Source organism: Xiphophorus couchianus, chromosome 4 (assembly GCF_001444195.1).
Source record: "Xiphophorus couchianus chromosome 4, X_couchianus-1.0, whole genome shotgun sequence".
NCBI classification, from domain to species: Eukaryota; Metazoa; Chordata; class Actinopteri; order Cyprinodontiformes; family Poeciliidae; genus Xiphophorus; species Xiphophorus couchianus.
In genome coordinates this window covers 9,562,728-9,584,915 of record NC_040231.1, presented here as the reverse complement: position 1 = coordinate 9,584,915, position 22,188 = coordinate 9,562,728, and the positions used below count along the sequence as shown (strand labels likewise).

Genomic DNA, 22,188 nt, shown 5'->3' with positions numbered 1-22,188 from the left:
TAATTGATTGTGTGCGCTGCTTTTGTTTTAACCCTGCAAAAGGAGTGCCAGAGTGTTGATGTGGCTGAGCAGATGAAAACCCTAAACTGCTCTGCTTCTCCTTCACGCTCAGACAAATCCAAGCGCGCACTCTGGGGAAAAAAGCAGGAGGAGACTCCCACCTCCGTATTTTTTACATGACAGCTCAAAGAACAAAGTGGAGTAGGCTGGCTGAAGCAGGGGGCGCAGCAGAGGGTGTTTTTCTTCTGCCGTGTCAGTTTTCAACTCTGTCACAGCCCTTGTGTTTGCGCGTAAAAGCAGAACCGCTGGAGTTTCAATGAAGAGCTACAAACTGGGCTTATGGTCTGATTGATCCAGAATTCCCAACATGGCTTCAGTGGGTCACATGGATCTGCACCAGGTATTGAGAGGGAAGCTCTCCATTTCTTCACAGATTCAAGTTTCCATTGTGAGGATGCCTGCGCTTGGAGAGGATACACCAGTATAAAAAGCAGAAACGCTTCATCATTAGGCTACAGGTAAGTGTGAGAAGAATGCAGGTATTAGATTTTGTCTTAATTTTGTGTTTTTTATTGATATAATTACAGTTATTTGCACCTTTCTAAATGTTTGAAGATAATAAGCCACTGTTCCCCTGGGATCAGTTCATGCTGAATTGTTATCGGGACGCGTTTGAAAGCCTTTTTGCTTCAGTGAACTTAAATAGGACAACGTGCAAATCATGACTGAGTTAAATAGTGTGGGGTTGAGAGGTGAAAGGCTTTCTCTAGCTGGATTTTAGATCTGCTGTCTGCAAGTAGGGGGGGGGGGGTTCACCAGAGGAGCTCGCTCATTAGGAGCCAAAGAGGTCAGAGGTCAACTCACATGGTCAAGTGGGTGGAAGACTTTAACGGTTTCTGCCAGAGTCACTATCTGTGGGTGTTCAAGCTGAATGATTTTTGTTGAGAATATAAAAGAAAAGTCAAGAAGTGGACACTTGGTGAGACTAAATACATTTTAAAGGCTTTAATTTTCCTCCTCAATAAAGTGAATAAGATGGCACTATTATTTTCTTTTTGCACTCATAGTGTCCAACACTGTGGAACGAGTCGCCATGCTAGAAGTCAGGATTTGGTCCATCAGGTAATTTACCAGTTTGCTTTGAGTTTTCTTTGGGGCCTTTTTATTTTATGATTCATATTAATTCAGCAACACAATATAAACGGAATTACAGTTTAAAATCTGGCACCTTTGTGCAAAACTGTAATTCTGAACAATAATCATTTCTTCATGTTGCTTGCAGACTATCTGTTCAGCTGCTGCTTTGGTCACAACTCCTGGACAGTCAACAAACAGCAGATCACAGGAAGGTGAGCAATATTTGATTATTACTCATAGAGTAGCCTTTGACCAGAAATGTATGTCAGTAATTCAATTTAAAAAGTTCGTTAGACTTCGTTAGACTTGGAGTTCATTGAATATTGCCCATTTGGTGAAATTGGTGAACTTTTCCTTAGCTTGATGGTATGAATACCATATTTTCCGGACTATAAGTCACTCCAGAGTATAAGTCACATAAGTCATAAGTCAAAAATGACTTATGACTGGATGACTGGAATCAATCATCGCTTGATTCCAGGACCAATCAAGCGATGAAAAACGTATGACATATTTTGTGGAAAATATGATATTTCATAACATCAATTGAAAAGGATTTCTTAAATACAGAAATGTGATGGTTATTTCTCATTGCCTCCACATTCATTTGGAAGACTGTTGACCTGACAGGGGTCCAGCAGAGAGTCACTGACACTCTCCACAATGGGGCTAAGCCAGAGAAGGTCAATGCTATGGAAGCTGGTTGATCACAGTGTACTGTATCCAAGCGTTTCAGTGGAAAAACCAAGAGCAACCAGAACTGTATCATGTGGGCCAAAAAGAAAAATCAATTATCTTTTGCTTAATGTTCCAAAGTTCTGCCTTTAGAAGAAAATCACTTTTACATGTATTTATTTATCTAGACACCAACCTCCCAGAGTTAAAGTCTTCTAGTTAGAGTTCAATGACAATTTTGGGAGGCATGCCAAAATTCAATGCTCTATATTTTCTTAAATATAGTTGTCTATCAAGAAATTGTACTGTATTTTATGGTTCTCTGCTGACAAGCTTTATGGAGATGCTGATTTCATTTTCCAGAATGACGTGATGCCTGCTCTCACTGCCAACAGTACCAATACCTGGTTTAATAATTATAGTATCACTGTGCTTGTTTGGCCCACAAACCTGTGTGATCTAAACCTCTCACAGAATTTATAGGGTATTGTCAAAAAAGAAGATTAGAGGCAACACAGGCGGTACAGACCAGCTAGTAGAGCAACCTGGATCTTCTTAACAGGTATCACATGCTAATTGCATCCATGCCACATGCAAATTGAGTCCCAATTAAGTTCTGAGCTCACATACCACACAGTGACATAGCCTTCGGTAGGTAAACATTATTGCAGATCAAAACAAAACAACAAATAAACAATTGTAATGTAGTCCGTATTGTTTTTTCGTTCATTAAATCAAAACATGAAATCGGATAACAGTTCGAAAAAATGAACTGCCTCAATAAACTCGGACCACCGGAGACTTCTCCAAAATTAGGAAACAAACTATGGACTCCTTGCAGCGTGACGTTACGCGCGCAAGATCCCGCCCCCATCTCCCAGCTGTAGGACGAAAATGCTGCTGGCTGACGATGACTACGACTGGTTTAGCAAAGTTATTATCAATATAACGTGCTGAATCTTAAATGTAAGCCTGATATATAAAAGAAAAGGGGATGCAGAGCTTTGCAACTAATTGTCAACACTACCACAACAAGATAACAAGGTCAGGAAAACGTTTTAATTAAGACAAAAATAGTAAGGGAGGGGGAAGGAGTTCAGTTATCCTTGCTTGACTTTGACAACTGTTACATGTAGATGTGATGTGGAATTCGGTGTGTTTTGGTTCACTTAAAACTAAATATGGCGACCTACACACCAACTCTGACAGATCGTCACTAGAGTCTGAACAAGTGTTTAAATTAGCTAATCAACCACTGAAGTGTTAGATTAGCTTATAGCAGAAGTAGCTAATCTACTACAGCGGTCACTTATTTATAACTGCAAAATAATCATCAAGCCTAAAAACATGACACTGTAACGGACTGAATACTCTGTTTTATGTGTGGGAAAAATTTGAGTGTTTTTTGGTGTTGAATCCCGATGTGGCGTTATTGTCAGTTGCTCTGGCAACGACACAGAGTAAGAAAAAAGTGGTTTTGAGTTGTTCATCAGCGTCTTTTCTCCGTTATTTTTTTCCCTTTGTTGTGGCACATATGACCAAATTAAGAATACCTCTATCTCCAGGTTTCATTTAGTTAACGGAATTGTTCTACCATGTAAAAGAATATTTTTCCCTCCAGCGTTGTGCGCAGGCGCAAAAGTTCCGGATGTAAAAATAACATAGTCCATCATAGAGCAGGGCATTCTGGGTAAAAACAAACGTACAAGTCTAGTGCTATCTGGAGAAATGGATTGTGGACTTTTACAAAGGACAAAAGAGAAATTTTACAACTGCTAAAATCTACCGCCACTTCACTTTTGTTCACATTTTGTGAAGAAGGAAGTTGAAATCAATGTCTTTTTCAGATATTTTTGTGTAATTCCTTCAGTAGTTCTTGGTGCAGCGCCACCACAGGCACTGTGGAGAATGGGTTGCTCAAATGTGTTTGGATAGATTGGTACAGAGTGAAAGTGAACCAAGCCAGTTGAAATGTGACAAATGTTGCAGTTTTGGTCCCCATTCAAACTGAGTCTGTCAGACAATTATTAAGACACCCTTACTCTATGTAGCCAGTTAGATTACCTCCTGAGAGTAGCTCATTTTGCTCATAATCTGTGAACTTCTGAGAAGTAGTGAGTGCACCCAAGTGACACAGAGAAGGCAGGCGTCAGCTGTCAGACAGCTGTCAACCTCTTGAACCCTGCAGGAACAGAAACCCCATGGAAGAAGCTCACGTGTGAAGCTCTGTGACACATCTACAGTCCCTTCAGTTAAAAGTTGGACGGCAGTTTGTGCGAAGTTGACTTCACGTGCTTCCACTTGGAGTCCAGCTGCGTGACCCGATGCTGACCCAGAGATGACAGTGGCATTGAGTTGAAGCAGTAAAGGAGCCAGGGGCGGGGAGTTCTGAGGTCTTGTTGAATAGCTACCCAGGCTGATTGACATCCGAGGAGCTTTCTGCCAACTCCCCCGGCTGCTCCTGTATTCTCTTTTCATCCGATAAAACTCGGTGGTCGCTAAGTTTTTACTGCAGCCATGTGTTTGCCCAGAGAGGGTGATGTGAATAGAGACAAAGTGCTCCTCAAAAAGTAGGTTTTCCATACATAATGCCGGTTTGGCACACTGTTCCTCAAACAGTGAGCTCACTGATCGCTGCTAAAACGTCCCTGGCGCAGTTGCACAGAAAAGTAGAGTCAACAGGGAGTAATTCAGGTAGCCAATCAGGGATAGGCTACTAATAGATGCTGACTAACCAGCCAGATGAGGGTTTTATTACACTGAACAGAGGTCTGCTTCATGTACTGAGGCAGAGAGGTGGCGGATCAGGATATTCATGGTGAGGAGATGAGGTCACTGACTTGAGCGTTTTTCCAAACCAAGATCCACAGAGATTAAAGTCTTGTTGATGAATGCTTCCCATGAGTACTTGGCTTTCACATCTAAACGTCCTGTCCCACTTTTTTGCACTTAGCTGCTTATCTAATATAAGCTCTGTTGCGTCCGTACAGGTGCCTCAGAGGACAGAGTCTCAACAGGAGTTCAGGTCAGAGTATGGGGAAATTCAGGGAGCCTGGGGCACCTGGGGCGCCTGGTCAACCTGCTCCCGGACATGTGGGAAAGGGGTACAAGAACAGACGAGGCCCTGTCTGCCTGTGTACACTCAATACCCCTCCAGAGGAGCTGCCGTTCAGCCCCAGCAGCCAGGCCATGTCATTTCAGCTTTGAAACCTGCTGCTGCTCCACGCCACAGTGGTGTCAGAGCCTTCAACAACAGCAGCAGCAGGGGAGAGCTGAGGAGGGAGAAGCAGAGCAGACCAGGCGAACGCAGGTAAGAAAACTGTGAGATCACTTTTTTCATAAATAAAATTGAAACTATTTTATGTCTTCCCTGCTGCCACACTGTTATCTTAAATTCATGAGTGATTAACAGGCTACTGCCGAACAGGATGGCATTTTAAGGATGTATTGCTCTTACTTCACTTAGCTCTGCAGGAAACCTGTTCTGGGACACTGTATACAGGACATGGTATGCAAACATCATAATACCCTTTGAACATTCACACACTTTGTCTTAATGTATATTGGGATTCTAAGCATAATTATCTTTGTGTTAATTATGCCTTAACATAAAGAAGGACATAATTGTAAAGGGGAATTTTTTTTGTTTTTTACAAAGAAAAACAAACACAGCCATCAGATGTCTCCTGAAAAGTAAACAGACTTATTCTGTGCAATTTTATCTATATACCAATGTCTGCCTTTGAAGGCAGACGTTGAGAACTTTGTGGAAAAGTTTAAATAAGTGTTAGGTTATCCAACCATTGCCCTCGGCTACTTGTCCTTGTAGGGTTACGGTGAGATTGGTGCCAATCTCATTGGGTGAGGAGTGGGGTACACCCTGGACAGGTCACCAGTCCATCACAGGGCAACACAGAGACGCACATTACAGACAACCAGACCTGAGGGCAAATTAGAGTGATAATTTTATGGAGCACAGTTCATTTAATCATTTAAAAATGGAAGATACCAACATTTAAATTATTAAGACATGTCCATTCACCTGAGATGAAGTGGCGCAAGTAGAGCATTAATCAGAGAAGCTGATAAACACTTTACAAGAGACTTATGGATGCCTGGGAGGAGCTGCAAAGATTTTAGCTCAGGTGAGGGAGCTGGTGTGGGATTAATTTGCCCACAGGAGAAGTTTCTTGTGTATTATGGATCTGTCCTAAATTTCTAAGCATATGAAATATCAACTACTTAAGATTTTTTGTTTTATCTTCTATGTTGCATCGACTAAAGACAAGCTGTCTCAAATGTCAGGAACATTTAGTACACTTGGCTTTATAAAGCTCATGTATTTGTTGGGATGTGTGCTGCATGCTGAGCAGGCTGGTGTAAAAGTGACTCTTTGGAGCCGTCGCTGTGGGTCATCTGACTGCCTTCCAGTGCAAAGCCAGTCTTTTGTAGTTACAGTCAAAAGTTTAGCCTGTGTTTGGCAGCTTGGTGGCCTCCTTCCTGTCAGGCTTGCCTTTAAGCAAATAATGCTGACAGCTGAAGGAGTTGTTTCAGTTGGACTCCATGTGAAAAAGAGAAAAAGCACATTGACATTTTTCTAGAGACATACTGGTGGTTTTTAAACCACCACCTTCACTAAACCTTATTTTTTGGATAAAATGTGTTAATTTTGGGATAAATACATCATAATCTACATTTATTTTCCCAGGAAGGTCACCCACATTGTCCCAGGGAAGTACGGCTATGGACGAGCACCTCATGTGGCTCCACTGTTAGTGGATTCAGGCAGAGGCTCAGCTTCCCCTCACCTCCACAGACAAAAACGCTCTCCTGCTGCTAACTCCCTCCAGGCCTTTCCTAGAGGGCACACCAACCTCAGATCACACAAACTGGATGCCTCCAACAACCTCCATCGCTTTACCAGGCCATATGTGCATCCTAGGACTCAACATCCAAGGAATAACCAACTCTGGACTTCCCTTTACCAGCCTGTATCCTCTAACCAGGCTGAGGTCCAGACTGGGAGTCACACCTCCAGCCACCAGCTGCACAAGGAGAGACCTTACAACCCATTGCCTTCATCCTTCTGTACAGGGGAGCATGCTCACTACAGGATCTGCAACAGTAATGTATGCATGTCTGGACTCCCACAATAGTAGGGCTAGGATTTAGTTGAACAAAGTCATGTTTTTTAACTGTGAAGAAACCAGACTATCCAGAAACAACACTAATACATGGTTAGAACATGCAAACTTTACACAAACTTCTTCTCTGCAAGTCAACAATGCTAAAACCTGTCCCACCAGGCAGCCTTGTGTTCTCAAATATGCCTCTAAATCAAGAAAAAATAAGTTATTCATCTAGTCTGTATTTAGAACACCTGGAATCAAAGAAAAGTTTTATGGTGCAGGCAAGGCAAACAAGCCAAACATCTTGAGAATGTCAGGAATTGTTTATTATTAATCTTCAGAGTAAAATAGAAACCTGTGAAAAAAGATGAAGCAGCAATCTATGAAAACCAATTTTCAGTCAGCCACAACACTTCTGTGCATTTAAATTAGTGGGCAATGTCTAGGTTTATATTTTCCTCCTGTTAAGTCAGAGGAAAAGCTGAATAGAAATTTGTTCAGACTTCAGTGAGATCTAGTTTCACTAACATGACTGTGGACTCCAACTATTTGTCAGAACATGACCGTAAGAGTCAGCAGTTGTTACTGATGATTTTACATGTTTATGGAAAAATAAATGCTTGTTTACCCTTTCTCTTGTTCATCTCAGGATTGTCCTCCATCCAGCAAAGACATCAGAGCGGTTCAGTGTTCTTCCTACAACAACCAGCCTTTCATGGGCAGACTCTATAAATGGGAACCTTTTAATGAAGGTAGGCTTCATTATTATAATTATTTCTGCTCAGTATACAAGTTGTGGTAAATTGTATATTGCCACTTGTGTAGGTGATTTGCAAGAACGTCTAAGTACTTTACACTACATTTAGTCGTTCATACTCACATTCATACTGATGCTGTTACACTACATTTTAGCCACACCTACCCTAGAGCAAACTGCCATTCAATTGGCGAGCACCACCAGCAGGCAAGGCTTGTGATGTGTTTAGTCCAAAGGAAAAGTCAGTGAGATTGATGGAACTGTGAATCTCTGGAGCTCCTCTCAATCCCTGCTCCTCCTGCCTTTGTTGTTGTGCCTTTGGGCAAGACACTTCAACCACTTTGCCTGCTGGTGGTGGTCAGAGGGCCTGGTGGTGGTGGTGGCGCCGGTGCCTGGTAGCCTTGTTTCTGTCAGACTGCCCTTTATTACTATCCAGTGGCTTGCCACCATCAGTGTGTGCATGAATGGGTGAATGACTGACTGTAGTGTGAAGTGCTTTGGAGTCCTCTGGACTTGATAAAGCACTATACAAGTGCAGGCAATTTACCATTTCTGTGATCTATGTTTTCAGTTAAGGTGGACGGCTTTTCCGTTTTCAGATGACAGATAGGATGATAGTCTGATTTGTTCAAACCTTGTGGTATTTTTAATTCCCCAAGGCTGCTTAAAACCTCTCCACAGTGTTATCTTTGACCTTTCTGTGGAGTCACTTGGTCCTAATGTTGCTGTTTGTTCACTACTGTTTTCTAATTTTTTATTGAAATCAAATCACATACAAGTGGAGTTTATTAATTATGTTACTTATAAAGGTGTTGAGTAAAATTTCATTTAGAAGATCTGAGTAAAGGAGGATACAAATACATGCCACACTTTTCAGACCATTATTTGAAATAAATTGGAAACCATATATACACTTGCCATCTTTCTCTATGCAATTACTCCTACTAATTATGGTGGTTATCACACAAAATCCCAATAAACCTTGGTAAAGTTTCTGGTTTTAACCTGACAAAATGTAAAACAAGTTTGTCTGTGAACATACTGTAAAACATTCTTTTAGTTTTACACTTTTTTCCCTGTTAGAAACCATTGGATTTTTATCAAACTCGCGTTAACAGACTAAATGAATTACCTTGTTTTCATCAATGATACGTCAAGTTTGTCATTGTCTTTTAGACTCTGACACTGTTTTCTTTTGCTAATACATTGTGTGAAACCATCATGATCTCAAAATATCTAAATGTCTCACTCTTTTTGATCTTTTCTCAGTTTCTGGGGGGCAGCATTGTGAGCTAAACTGCCGGGCCACTGGGTTCAGATTCTACGTTCGACAGTCAGACAGGGTGATTGATGGCACGCCATGTGGACAAAATGAAACAAATCTGTGTGTGGCGGGACGATGCGCGGTAAGCAATCTTCACCTGTGACCTGATGAGCTGTTCCCTGGAAGCACAGAAATGTTCGGTTTCTCGTGGATGATGGTTACAGTGCATGTACCTAAAAGTAGCCATCATTATCCTGCCTGGTATTTTCATCCAGACTCTTTTATGTTGTTGGTGCTTCTTCTTTGTTGGATTAATTCTTTCTTTTTGGACTTTGTTTTATTATTTTTTAAACAGAAGAATGCATTTGATAAACAACAAAAAATTTTATTTTTAAGTGTAATAATGGCTGTGAACAGGAGAGGGCAGCACAGCGTAAAAGTAGGCTCGCTCTTTGTGTTGCCAGTGATGGTCAGTGGCATTTCTGGCTGGCTTTTCATGTTTTGTGAACTTCCCTGTTCTTCTAATCGGGTTTTTAAAGTCAAAAATGTACGAAAGAAGCAGCAAAGTGCCGTGTGATCACAACGCTGACCTTGCTCTGGACTCTGTGTTTCTCATGCATGGTAATCCATCATTAATCACTGCGGCATTAAGATTGTATCAGGGTAGTGAGGTCTTTAATCTCTGGGTTTGGATTTAATCACTTTTCCACCACTATAAAACATGTTTTGCTGCTGCTTCTTCACAGGGACTGAGTTGAATTTTTGTGAATAATGGGGACAAAACAAAAAATTATTAGTTTGAGTCGAGATGTTGGACATTTTTTTGGTACCAGTCCAAAGCTCATAGCTCATTATAAAAAAATTATGATCCTAACTTTTTCTTCCAAAAGTTAGTTTTGCAAGAAAAATTTTGTTTTCTTTTTGTGTTTTATAATGTAATTTTAGCGTTTTGGGTAAAAACCAAAAGGTTCCTTGCATGCCTGAGTTTATGCATTTAGTTGTATCTAGCTTGCTTTTAACCAGGAATTACATTAATAAACCACATATACGCAGCTAAAATATACAGTTAGGAGATCAGCATTTCACAAGTGATATTAGATAAAACATTCTCGATTTGTTTTGGCCATTTTGCAAGGAAATCAATATTGAGGCAGATATTTGGTACACACCCCAAAACAACATATTTTAATGAATGTAAGTTTACAACTCAGCTGGGTTAGTATAGCCTTGTAAGTTAAATATACCAGTGGCTCAGTTTAGAATTGGATGAGTACTTAGTACAGTAGTTTAGAATGACTTAAACCCAATTAAAATCATTGCAAAACTTCAAATGGATCCTCAAAGGACACTCATAATTCAGTTTGACAGAGCTGAAGTTATTTTGCCAAGATCTACACAGATATTTTAGTATTTGGGTTTATAGTGCTGGTGCAGATAAGCTCCAGTGGACTCACAGCTTGAATTACAGCGATAGGTGGTCATACAAAATATTGACACAAAAGCTTTGAATACTGCTTTTTATTTGTAAAACATTTAAAAAACTGTTTCCTTCCTCTTCAGTTATGGATTGCTTTGTGTTGGTTTGCTACATAAAAACTCAGTAAGACACATTGAAGTTTGAGGCTGTGATGTGACAAAACAGGATTAAGTTGAAGGGGCATTAGTACTTTTACTGTATGTCTGTATATTGGAAAAGTTCACACTGAGGCACTGACACCATTCTGAATGACTGAGTGTCTCAGACGAATAGTGAAAGAAAGGTTTCTTTATTGTAGAGCTCTCACCCATTTTTGACTTCCCCAAGTGAAAGCCAAGTGAGTGAATATGAGACGTGTGTTTGTATTTTTAAAGGGCGATCACTGACCACACACACTTCACTGCTGGTGATGTTTGGCCCACCTGAAGTTAAAAATTGGTCTTCCCTGGACTATTGCATACTCAGTCATGGATTTCTAGCTCAGTACAGTTTGGGAAGGAATGATGAAATAACAGAAAATCTCATATGATGGCTGAGCTTACCATCAGTCTTTCTATTCATAGTGCTGCCTTTAAGTATTAATGGTCTCTTTTTATCTCTATATCACAATGATAGATGTAACGATTTTCAGAATTGATTTAGTTGTATTTTTATTTGCCAGTGAAGCTGGATAAGCACACATCTATTCTCTTGGTATGCTGAGATCTCGGTGATAGTTTTCCTCTCTGACTGGTAAGTTTCCAAGGATCCAGAGAGCAGCTCAGCCCCAAACTAATCAAACAACCAGAACCTTGCTTCACTTCTCTTCTTTGACAGCTGCATCTGTTTTGTGCATTCTCTGCTGAGGTGGGCAGGCAGACTTGTTAAAATAGGGATGAGTGCTTTGATAAACAGCCTGACTGGCACACACTGTTGGAGATAGCTTAATATTTGCCATGACAAACCCCAGCTGCTGGCTCACAAGACTGTTCATCATTACACACTGCAGATGGTCATGTGTTTATGTCAGTGGACATGAAGTGACAAATCCAGTCAGGTTGCTTTGCAAACAAATTATCTTTCCAACTAATCTGATTGAGGTGCTTGCTGCACTTTGCTTTGGGTTTCATACAGTCACATGAAGATTAAAGACAAAAAAAGGTTTCAATCTCCTCATTTTGAAAACTACTGTTTCTATCAAGACACATGCTTCACATTTTCTTGTTCATTATGCATTCAATATGTTTAGTGGTTAAATTGTTACAAAAGAACAAAATGATTTTGTGTCATACTCATACAATAAAGATTGGAACTTGTCCAAACTGGAATCAACCGGTTAAACCTCAAAGAAATCACTAATGGCTTTGGCCAGTTAATGAGGCAAAACATTAAAATTGATTTTCGGATATTCTCCATCCAGCCGGGCTGAGCTTAAGCTATTTGGCAAGGAAAAAATGGTAAAAATATCAATGTTGTGCAAAACTTGAAGAAAACCTATAGCTGCAATTGGAGGAACAATAACTTCTACAAAGTATTTACTTAGGTTGATGTGGGATACAAACGCATCCTACATGTTTAAAGGTCATGTTTCCTTTTCTTTCCACTTTATATTTGTGCACTTCTCTTTGTTGATCATTTACAATAAATCCCTTTTATGCCAAAAATAATGAATAGTTTGTAATGTGAGAAAAGTAAAAAAGGTTGGCATACTTTTTCCAGGAACTTTATAAGGAAATTAAAGAGATCAATATAATATGTACAGACGTTTCAGTCATCAATTTTTTTTATATCCACATTTTTATACCTGTGACAGGTGGCCAGTCCATCACAGAGCATGAACAAATGGTGTCAGTAGCTATCATTTAACTATTCTCTTTAATTTGTCCTAACTGTGGTTTCCAACATAGTTAAAGATTTTTAATCACATAATTAGTTTAGTAAACCTTCAATTTTAGTACCATCACAACAACAATGTCCCCAACACCATACATTTGTTTTTTTCCCTTGAACAAAACATGACTTCTTAATATTAATTTGTTTAAATTATGTTCAATTTCTTTTTTCTTGCTTTCTATTTAATCCTCAGCAAATTAATTTGAAGTCACCTGTAAGCATTTTGATGGTGGTAAAAGCAAAAACATCATGTAAATAACTTGAAAGTATCTCGAGTCGCAGTATTAAAGTTTATTTTTTTCCATATTATTCACACTTTTTAAAGAAGCAGCAAATCTATAAGTGCTGTTATATTTTCCAGAAGTTCCACCACAGCTATTATTAGATTTGATTTCTGCACTTATATCTATGGTTATCAAATAATAAATTTTTTTCAGAAATGTAATTTTTTTAATATAATGTCTCAATTACCTAGACGTCGTTTAGACTGCTACAGACTTACTGTTAGCAGCTGCGAGTCACACTACAAAGAATTTAGTGTTCAGTAACAGTGCCATTAAACTGCCTTGTAAAAATGATTGCATCAGTATTGGCAACAGATTGCAGCGTGGAAAGACAGAAACTCACTTAACTCCACTGGATTAGATTTTCTGTAAAATTCCAATGTTACATTTTGTTTCTATATGACTTTTTGAGTAAAATGATGCATTAAGCCCTCCTTTTCACTGATGAGGTGTTTGATTCTTTGCTTTGTGCAAAAGCGATCATTCTCTGAATACACTTTGGTAGGTCAGCTTTTACTTTAGAGCTGAAACCATTTACATCATGAAGTTAGAGATATTGAAACCTTTGATGATGCTTCTGATATCCAGCAATTATAGTTGAAGAACAATTGGGACAAGTTGATGTTAAGATGTGTTGGAGATAACAGATTACGGTAATCTCTCCTTTTTACTTCAACTTCATTAGCTAATATTGGCCCTTTATTAATACTCTCAGAGTCAGTGTGACCTGTCCTTCTCTAGCAGGCTCAGATATTCCATCTCTGTGGGTCAGACACTTGTTTTCCACCCACGCACCTCTGCTGGTCTCTTTTCCAGCTCATAAAGTCTTTCTTTGAGGGATAGAAGAGTTTTTAACCTTGTGAGCTGGGCCTCCTTCTGACTGAGAAAGAGCAATGCATCTACAATTGATGAGATCTCCATGGATGTTCCTGAAGTTGGCTCCACATTGTTACTGCACTTAATTCCCTTAAAGATACTGTATTTTACAATAACTTTTAAAAAACTTTTAGCATTTTGTCACGCTATGTGCTTTAGTTAACTGGGCTGTAGAAATCTAAAAATAATGTATCAACAAGCCAATCATCCTCCCACCTGATGGACATGGTTAAAGAGTCAAACTAGCAACTAACCAACACCTTATCATGCTGTTTGTCGCATCATTCATACGATATAAATTAAACTATGTATATAATTCAAATGTATTCTATTTTAATTCCATTTAAACATGCAGTGGAGATTGTGATGTTGTGATGTTCCTTCCTTTGGTATTTATCAAAATGTAAAAAACAACTTCTATTACACATTCCTAAACTCATACTCAAACCAAGATTTGCTGACCATAATTTATTAATGATACCAAGGACGGCACTGGGGCTTTGGAAATTCCTACTGGAACCAAATTATATGTCTGTTTTTTTTTTGTGAGTCTCAGTTCAAAACATAAACTAAACAGAAATATTATTCAATTAACAGAGATTCGCTAAAAACAGAACTGGACATTCTTGAAACCTGCATTATTTGTGAAAACACAAAAAGGAAACATTTTAAATGTTTGGTCTTTGCTCTAGTGAAACAAACCTGGTCACATTTTGTTGTTGAAACTGTCTCACTTTTATTCTAACAGCACAAACTAAACATTTTAAGTTAGAGAAATGACCTAGCAGTTTTTTGAGTGTAGGTGTGACACCATATGTGACATTATAACCACAGGAAGAGCAAATGTCTATGGACTTCCATTTCCTGAGCATTTTTTTGGCAGGTCAGCTAAATCCAGCCTAAGTCACTTATATCAGCACAAACTCACATCCTCATCTTTAAACAGAGGAAGTTAAACCTAAAAGGAATAAAACAGGAAAGAAAATCAAAAGTTGTGATGACAATACGCTCACACTCATTTGAAAGTAATCAGTCCCTAAATTAAGCTTTGTGTAATAAGGTCTAATGAATACAAATAGGAATTGAATACATTAATAAAATGAGACCCAAAAAACAGCAAACCAAGAAAGCTGAAAATTGATCTTTTATATAAAGCAATCTGGCATGAAGCCAGTTTAAAATCTATAAAAACAAATTAAGAACTTGGTGCGTGGAAAGATCCATCAGAATCACTCCTTAAGATGCATTCAGTATAAGGTTTAGTTAGGTTGCTATCAACATCTTTCTTTCGTCTTTATTGTTTATTTGCATAGTGATAAGTGTTAAGTAATCAAAAGCAAAACACTTTTAACATTAATAGCCTTAGCTAATTTGCAATGCACGTTACTAGGTGAGCATTTAACAACGCAAAACTATTAAGACGATAAAGCAACATGTAAAATGTCATGCATCTGCTTTAAAAAGTCATGCCAATGGATAGTTAAAATTAAATTTATAACTAAAAATGTGGACATGTGTAATACTGGTCCTGAACTAAATGTCTGCCAAATGTGATTCTCAGGGCAGTAAATTAGACTCAGATTTCTTTCTTTCACGTTTGTGTAAGACACCTTAGTTCTTTAGTTTGTTTTTTTTAGTAAGTTTAGCTGGGACAATGTGCAAAAAATATTCATATTAAAATAAGAAGTTTTGCATCAGATTAACTTAATCAGGTTTCCATTTGTAGTCCCTTAGGAGGTGGGTTAATACAACAGTCTAAAATCATACAAAATACATTTAATGTCCACACATGTCTTGTTTACAATCATTGTACAAAGTCAAAATTACCACAATTAGACAGAATCAAATGCCTTAATTACTGTTTTAAATTTCAGTGCTGACACAATAATGCTTTCCTGACATTAAGTGAAAAGTCCTTCAGGTCAGCAGAAAGTTTAAGACTTTGTGGGAGTTTGTTCCATTCTTTAATCCCTTTAAATGAGAAAGCTGTCTCTGCAAATGCTGAGCTATGTTTGGGTTTTCTGCAGTCATTACACCTCATGGACTTGGAGCTCCTGGTTTTCTGCTCAGTAAAGTTTTTCAGTGGTGAAGGAGCAGTATTATTCACAATTTTAAAGATTAAATAACATATTATAACACACAACTAAATTTATTAAAGTGTAAAAGCTTTTATTTTCCTAAAATTTGACAGTCATGGTATCTCTCTCTTTTTATCAAGCACTTTGTTGGCTTGGCTATAAAAGCTTTGCTTGATATCATCATGAAATACTCTGAATAATGTGAGAAAGTACCATTGCTTTCAAATATATTTTTGCAGTGTCATGAATCAGTGTATTTTGCATGTGGCTACTAACAGAAGTATTAGTATATGATTTTTGAATGTAAATGTTGGATCCAAAACAAGTCCTATTTATTACAATTCCTCTGCTACTTCATTTGGACTCTGAATGGTGGCTCAAACTTTGGTTTTCTAGTCTTTGTAAAATATTGCCACTATTTACGTTTAGTTGCACAAAAGGCTGATGATAAGATTAAGAACAACTAAAAATGAGACTTGTAACTTTAACATGCTACAATTTGGGACTTTGTAAAAGTTTATGTAATGAAAAATTAAAATTGTCCATGAAAATATTTGAAAAATGTATCACTGGACACCCTGTATTTGCTGGATTATAACCCCACGAATAGTTAAACTATAGCTAGGATCTGCTGTAAAAACACTTAAAACTGACTATTTCAATAGTTTACACACCAAATATCCTTTAATATGCATTCATACTCACATTTGAAACCTTTGTGGTACCACCACAGAAGCTAATAGCTACAGTCGCCCTTAGCTCCACTCGGGGATACAGCTACTCAGCAGTAAAGAAAATGAATAGCACTCCTGGATAGGTTGCTTTGCAAATGCCATCAAATAGCATTGATGTAGCATGTGTCTAGATATTTCAGCTTTCCAAGCTGCATTTTCTTTCAAATATTTTAAATATACTCTATGAAAAAAATTGCGACTAGGCAACATTTTCACGCATAATTTGGAGTTATGTTCTAAAAAATATCTTCTAATACTGAACTGTGGGAGTCCACTGTCCATTTTATCTATTGTATATTGAAATGTATAATTACAAAATATCTGTCATTATTAACCTCTAAAAGGTTTCCTGGCTGGTTGGTCCTACCAATTTCCTATGCTATGTCAGAGAAACCGTTACATCTGTCTGGGATTTGTGTTCTCAGATTGTCTTGTTGATAAGACCTTCAGAATTCAGATCTGGTCAGAATTCAGATGTGCTTTGAATATTTATTACTTAAAAATTCAAGACCCGCTCATGATATCCATCAATTTCACACATAATACATTCCAAATCAAAACGTCCTTTAGTCTTAGAGTTTCATCAAAACTGTGATAATTGGATTCATACATAGTTATTATAAAAAAAATAAAAACAAAAACAACTTTTAGTTTCAAGCCAGAGATAAGTAGACACAGAAGCATTTTTCAGACACACCTTGTCCCTCCTATCAGTGTTCTTCTCCTGACCTGCTTTATTCATTAGCCATCCTCTTCAATCCTCCCTTCTTCAGTCAAAACACTTTGCTTGAGGGAAACAATCATGGGACCTACATGTCTGGTCTTGCTTGACTAATATGTATCCCAGATGCACAAAAATTATGTCTTCTCTTTCTGCGTCCTCCTGTCTTCAGGATTTTGTCAAGTTGACTAAATGTAAAGGATTTAAAAGTAATAACTGGGGAAAACTTGGTTGGCTCTCTGTTAGAGATTTAAACACATGCTTCATGAAGGTTGTAACACTGTTTTATTGTCTTTCGGTTTGAAAGATTAATTCCAGTTGAGTTATGGGATTCAAGTTGAGTTCTTCCATTTACAGCAAGTCACAGTTGCCAAAAAATGTTTGCAGTCATCATAGCTTTTCTTCATGAGCTTCAGACTAAAACATCCCTCAGTAACTGTAAGAGTGTGAGTCAACTGGACCTCGACAGAGCTCAGTAATGTTGAGAACACCTGTAGCATTCTAGCACGTGTGGGCTGGAGACCGGGAGGATCAGGCGTCCTGAGCCAAGGTTGCTTCTGGGCTGGCCCACCTATAGACAGACACATGGACCCCAGGGTGTGCTGAAGCGTCAGTCTGGCCCCGCCCGACATACACTGACTGGTCTATGATTAGATCTCTGATTTTTCAGAAGACTAGGACAATGCCGGTACGGCGACTGTGATGGATCGGTTGCTGAAAATGGACCTTCCCCTTTTATATGACTCCAGCTGAAAATAAAGTTGTCATCCTGCAGATACCCCCTATCAGATTTCATGTGTGTGAGCGTGTGTGGGTGTGTCTGTGTCTCATGCTGGCTCTGTTCCAGCAAATATCATAAGTCGAGCCAGTTGAATAAAATAGAAAAAGATCTTTGCATTAAAATCCTCTGTTTGATTTGATTTGAGTAGTTACACAGAGTATTACCCAATATTGGGGATAGATGATTCACTAAGAAATTAAATTACATAAATGTTATATATTATTGCCAAGTAAATATTTGGGTGTATGTTTAGTTATTTAGTGACAATAAAAACAGTCATCAATTTAAAGTCCAAAGCAAATAATTGTGACAAAGCTTAACAAATTCTTACTCAAATATTCCCTAATACAGTTTTGGGGAAATTTATTCTTGTCTAACTATTAAAAACATGTAAGTTTTAGTGAGTAATTTAAAAATGATGATTTTATGTAGCAGTTTCTTATCAAAAAGTAGATTTGTGTATGAGGTCTTCAAGTATCAGATCTCATTTTATTCCAGTAGGTGTCATTTTGGTTCAACGCTACTCATATTTCTAGTGAAGTACTTAACTTTGCAATTTAATGTTGGTGCTTCTGGTTATAGAAAGGCTAACTGCAAATGCTACAGACTTAGCAGTGGAAATGTGATGAGAGTGCTCACTGACTGTTTTTTACTTAGTTACCATTATATTTCTTCAGCGGTTGCAAACATATCTTGCTGAGCTTCTGCCACTCACAGCCATCACAGATGTAGCTTTCTGGTGCATGAACTCTTCAGATTGTTGCAGACTGTTGTGGTCTCCATGTGCCTCTTAAAACCAGGAAATGTTTTCAATTAACTCACTGTATGCCTTTCCAGGTCAATTCTCAAAAAAGTCATTTTCTGCAGAAACAGTCATGACAACTCTAAGGTTCCCATGGTACATATACGTACTTCTAATGATAAACCTAATGACTTCAGCCTTCTTGTTATCTGCTAAAGGTCTTTCTCTATCTTTTTCTCTCCCTCTCCTTTTAAGTAGTTTCTTACATTTGTGTGCTTTCACTGACATCACTTTTAAAATATCTCACTGCCATAAAAATAAATAGGCAAAGTAGGTAATGATTAGTCTTTGTCATCCATAAACAACAAGTGGCGCAGTTGGTAGCACTGTTGCCTTGCAGCAAGAGGGTCCTGGGTTCGATTCCCGGCCGGGGTCTTTCTGCATGGAGTTTGCATGTTCTCCCTGTGCATGCGTGGGTTCTCTCCGGGTACTCCGGCTTCCTCCCACAGTCCAAAGACATGACTGTTAGGTTAATTGGTCTATCTAAATTCTCCCTAGGGGTGTGTGTTGTGTGTGAATGGTTGTTTGTCCTGTATGTCTCTGTGTTGCCCTGCGACAGACTGGCGACCTGTCCAGGGTGTACCCCGCCTCCCGCCTGGAACGTAGCTGGAGATAGGCACCAGCAACCCTCCCGACCCCATTAGGGACAAGGGTGAACAGACAATGGATGGATGGATGGATGGATCCATAAACAACCTCTACACCAAACAGTGTTGTTACTGTTGCAATCTGGCAGTTTATATTTACTGTTATAGCTGAAAGTCGCCTTTGATCTCTGGCTCAAGGGCCAATTTAAGTTTACATTGCTCTGACTTTTAAGAATTAATGTTGTGGAACCAAATTAGGTGCAGTTGGTAAGCTATGTGATTTTAATGGGTTTTTTTTAACTGCCTGCATTATGCAGCAAAATAATTAATGTTTTACTTATGTGTTGACAGAAATATGTTTTACCTTTTAAGCATGTTTCCTTTTTAACACATTTTTTATTGTGTTTTGCTTTCATAGAATGAGAAACAACCTTAAAGATAATTTCTGATTTAGAGTTTATATTTGTTTGAATCCTCTGAAGATAGCATGGCCACGAGCCAGTTGCACATATTTTAATTGCTGAGGTTATGCTTCTAAAATTTCCTCCCTCCCTTTCATCCCACATGGAAAAATTCCACACAGCTTCCTTTCTGACTTCCAATTTAATGTCAGTAGTGACTGTAACACATATATTCCTCCCTTCCAATTGATTTTCAACTTCTTACTCTTTCTGCTCTAAAGAAAATACCCCTCTTTATCCCCCAGCTGCACCTCCCCCTGCTCATTTTACTGCAGTAGCTTGCAGAGATCACTTCTGGAGTGAGAAGGTTCTTTTTTGGCTTTGTCAGAGCCACAGAGGCGAGGAAGAAACAGACGGAAGCAGGCATCAGTCTTGTGAGCATTTTTGTGGCCACATGAGAGGATGCTGTCAGAAGTGGCTCTGCTGCTGCTTGTCTGCCTCCACGTGTGTGTGCAGGGGAAGCCGCGGTCGCAGGTAGGATCACCTTTGCTGGGTCCAGGAGGAACCTGAGGGAGAACGGGGATTCCCATTGTCGCTCAGTGTCTGATTATGACAGCTGAAGCATTGCTCAGGGTGAGATTGTTTTGGAGGCTCTGAGAGTTTCAGTGTCATATGCATCGCGCCAAGATGAATCCTCTCTTATTGCCAGGCTCTTGGTGTTATAAACATTTTGACAGTGTCTGTTATTGCAACCCTGTGATACTGTGGTCCAGCTATTGAGTGGAAGCATTTACAGTATTGCTGTTTTGATTCTGGCTCTCCTTGCTCTCTGAGCTGTTTATTTTTCCACAGAACATTCACTGGCTGCTTGTGGGATTATATTTCTCTCCAACTGGAAGAGCCAGTGAGTCCGGGGGCTTAACAAATGTACTCGGGATACCAGCTCAGACGAGCTGTGTTTGCTGAAGAATAAATGCATTGTGGGACACCTGAGGCTGTTATGTGAACCTATCAAGCACCAAGGTCATGATAAGGATGCCCAATCTCATTAGACAATGGCACCGCTTGTTAACAGCCACTGGATCTGTTTTTATGTAAAAATCTGTTTGGTGACAAATATGTCACTTAATATTGAGGCTTTATTGGGTATGCTGCTGTATATTGGTAATAAACATACACAGCAATGAGCTAAACATAGATTAAAATGAGCTATTTTTGGATCTCCAACAGAATTTGGAGATCACTTTTATATAATACAGCCAATATCAGGCAATGTTTGGAAATCAACCCTTCAGCAAATGGAGACTGTTCTGTTATTATGTTACTAGAACTGACCATCCATATGAGAGTGCTGCTGTCAGGAGAAACTCAATCCATTTCATTGGCTGAAGATTCACTCCACTGCATGCTGTTTCTGAGTTTTTTACTATCAATGGAATCTTCAAATGAAGACACACTGGCATTTACTCAGGACAGTCTGTGGTGTGGATGACATCTTGTTTTACTGTTGGGATGAAAAGGTTTTACCTCTCCTGTAGACTTTTCTTACAAAAGGGTACATGGCCCACAGTGTGTACTCAAGAAATTGTGCAGGACACCAGGGGGGAAAAAAACGTATTTGTCTTTAAAACGGCACACAGAGTACTTGTGACTTAGCTGGAATCATGGCTGCAATTGTTTTGTCTTCAGTTCATGTCTTCTGAGTTCTCCATTATGAATCCCAGCCTGTTTGTGTTTTGTGAAAATGAGCCGTTTGGTTTAACATTCCTTAGTTTTGATTTTGAACAAAGCTCTGTTGTGGAGAACAGAAGGTTGGATGATTGCTACACAAAACACCAAACCTGGGTTTGTGCTGTGGTTGTAGACCATTGTCAGTCTGCAAGTTAGTGTTTCCATTATACCAGAGCCAGGACTAAAATCTGAGGGAAATGAGCAAATTGAATAAATGTGTGAGTTATCTTACAAATTGTAGATGGAAAACAAGTCTAAACAGCTTGTCTTATTGTATTTTTGGGCTGATTTAATACTTTAAAAAATCATATATAATGTCTCCTGTGAAATTATATGCAGTTTTGGCACATTTCTCTGATGGCTTTGAATCAATTTGTGTTACAGTCAGACTGGAATTTGATAATGAGAGTTTAAAAAAACAACTTTTTGCATATATTTTTTATTCAAAGAATTGTGAATATCTAAATATAATCTGTAATCTCCGAAAGCATAAGCTCTTCTTTTAGTTGTCTACTTACTGCCTACTGTCCAGTGAAATGTTTTTGCCCCTTAAAGATTTCTTTCAGATAATGAAAGAAATTTTGATATCAGACCAAAACAACAAAGAAATTGTCTTAATATAAGGATTGCACTTATTTAGATAAAGCTACCCAAAAGTAAATGGGCTCTATTGTTTAATAATTTACTTGAATATTTTTTTAGAAAAAGACACTGCATGTCTTTGTTGCCAACCATGGAAAATTAAGCCTTTATTTATATAGAACCTGTCTGTCAGAGTGAAAAAGCAAAGCTAAAGAATTTCAAGATCAGATGAGAAGCATAGTCATTGTTATAAGTTAGTGTGAGTAGTGCCAGACTAACTTTTGGGAAAATATTCTTTGC

General features: G+C 38.6%; 1 protein-coding gene across 3 annotated transcripts in view; it reads left to right on the top strand.

The window, feature by feature from the left end:
• The first annotated feature begins 205 nt into the window (after positions 1 to 205).
• Positions 206 to 22,188, top strand: part of thsd4 (thrombospondin type 1 domain containing 4) — a 38,804-nt gene continuing 16,821 nt past the window's right edge. The window contains exons 1-7 of one of the 3 annotated variants that reach the window (XM_028015746.1): positions 206 to 518; positions 1,068 to 1,122; positions 1,283 to 1,349; positions 4,803 to 5,122; positions 6,521 to 6,941; positions 7,591 to 7,693; positions 8,968 to 9,104. In XM_028015746.1, coding sequence (XP_027871547.1) covers positions 1,094 to 1,122; positions 1,283 to 1,349; positions 4,803 to 5,122; positions 6,521 to 6,941; positions 7,591 to 7,693; positions 8,968 to 9,104 — 1,077 coding nt within the window. In that variant the 5' untranslated portion in view covers positions 206 to 518; positions 1,068 to 1,093. Of the gene's footprint in view, positions 519 to 1,067; positions 1,123 to 1,282; positions 1,350 to 2,633; positions 2,746 to 4,802; positions 5,123 to 6,520; positions 6,942 to 7,590; positions 7,694 to 8,967; positions 9,105 to 19,939; positions 20,110 to 22,188 lie in introns of those variants that run through there. The other 2 variants (XM_028015747.1, XM_028015748.1) reach the window with 2 other exon arrangements.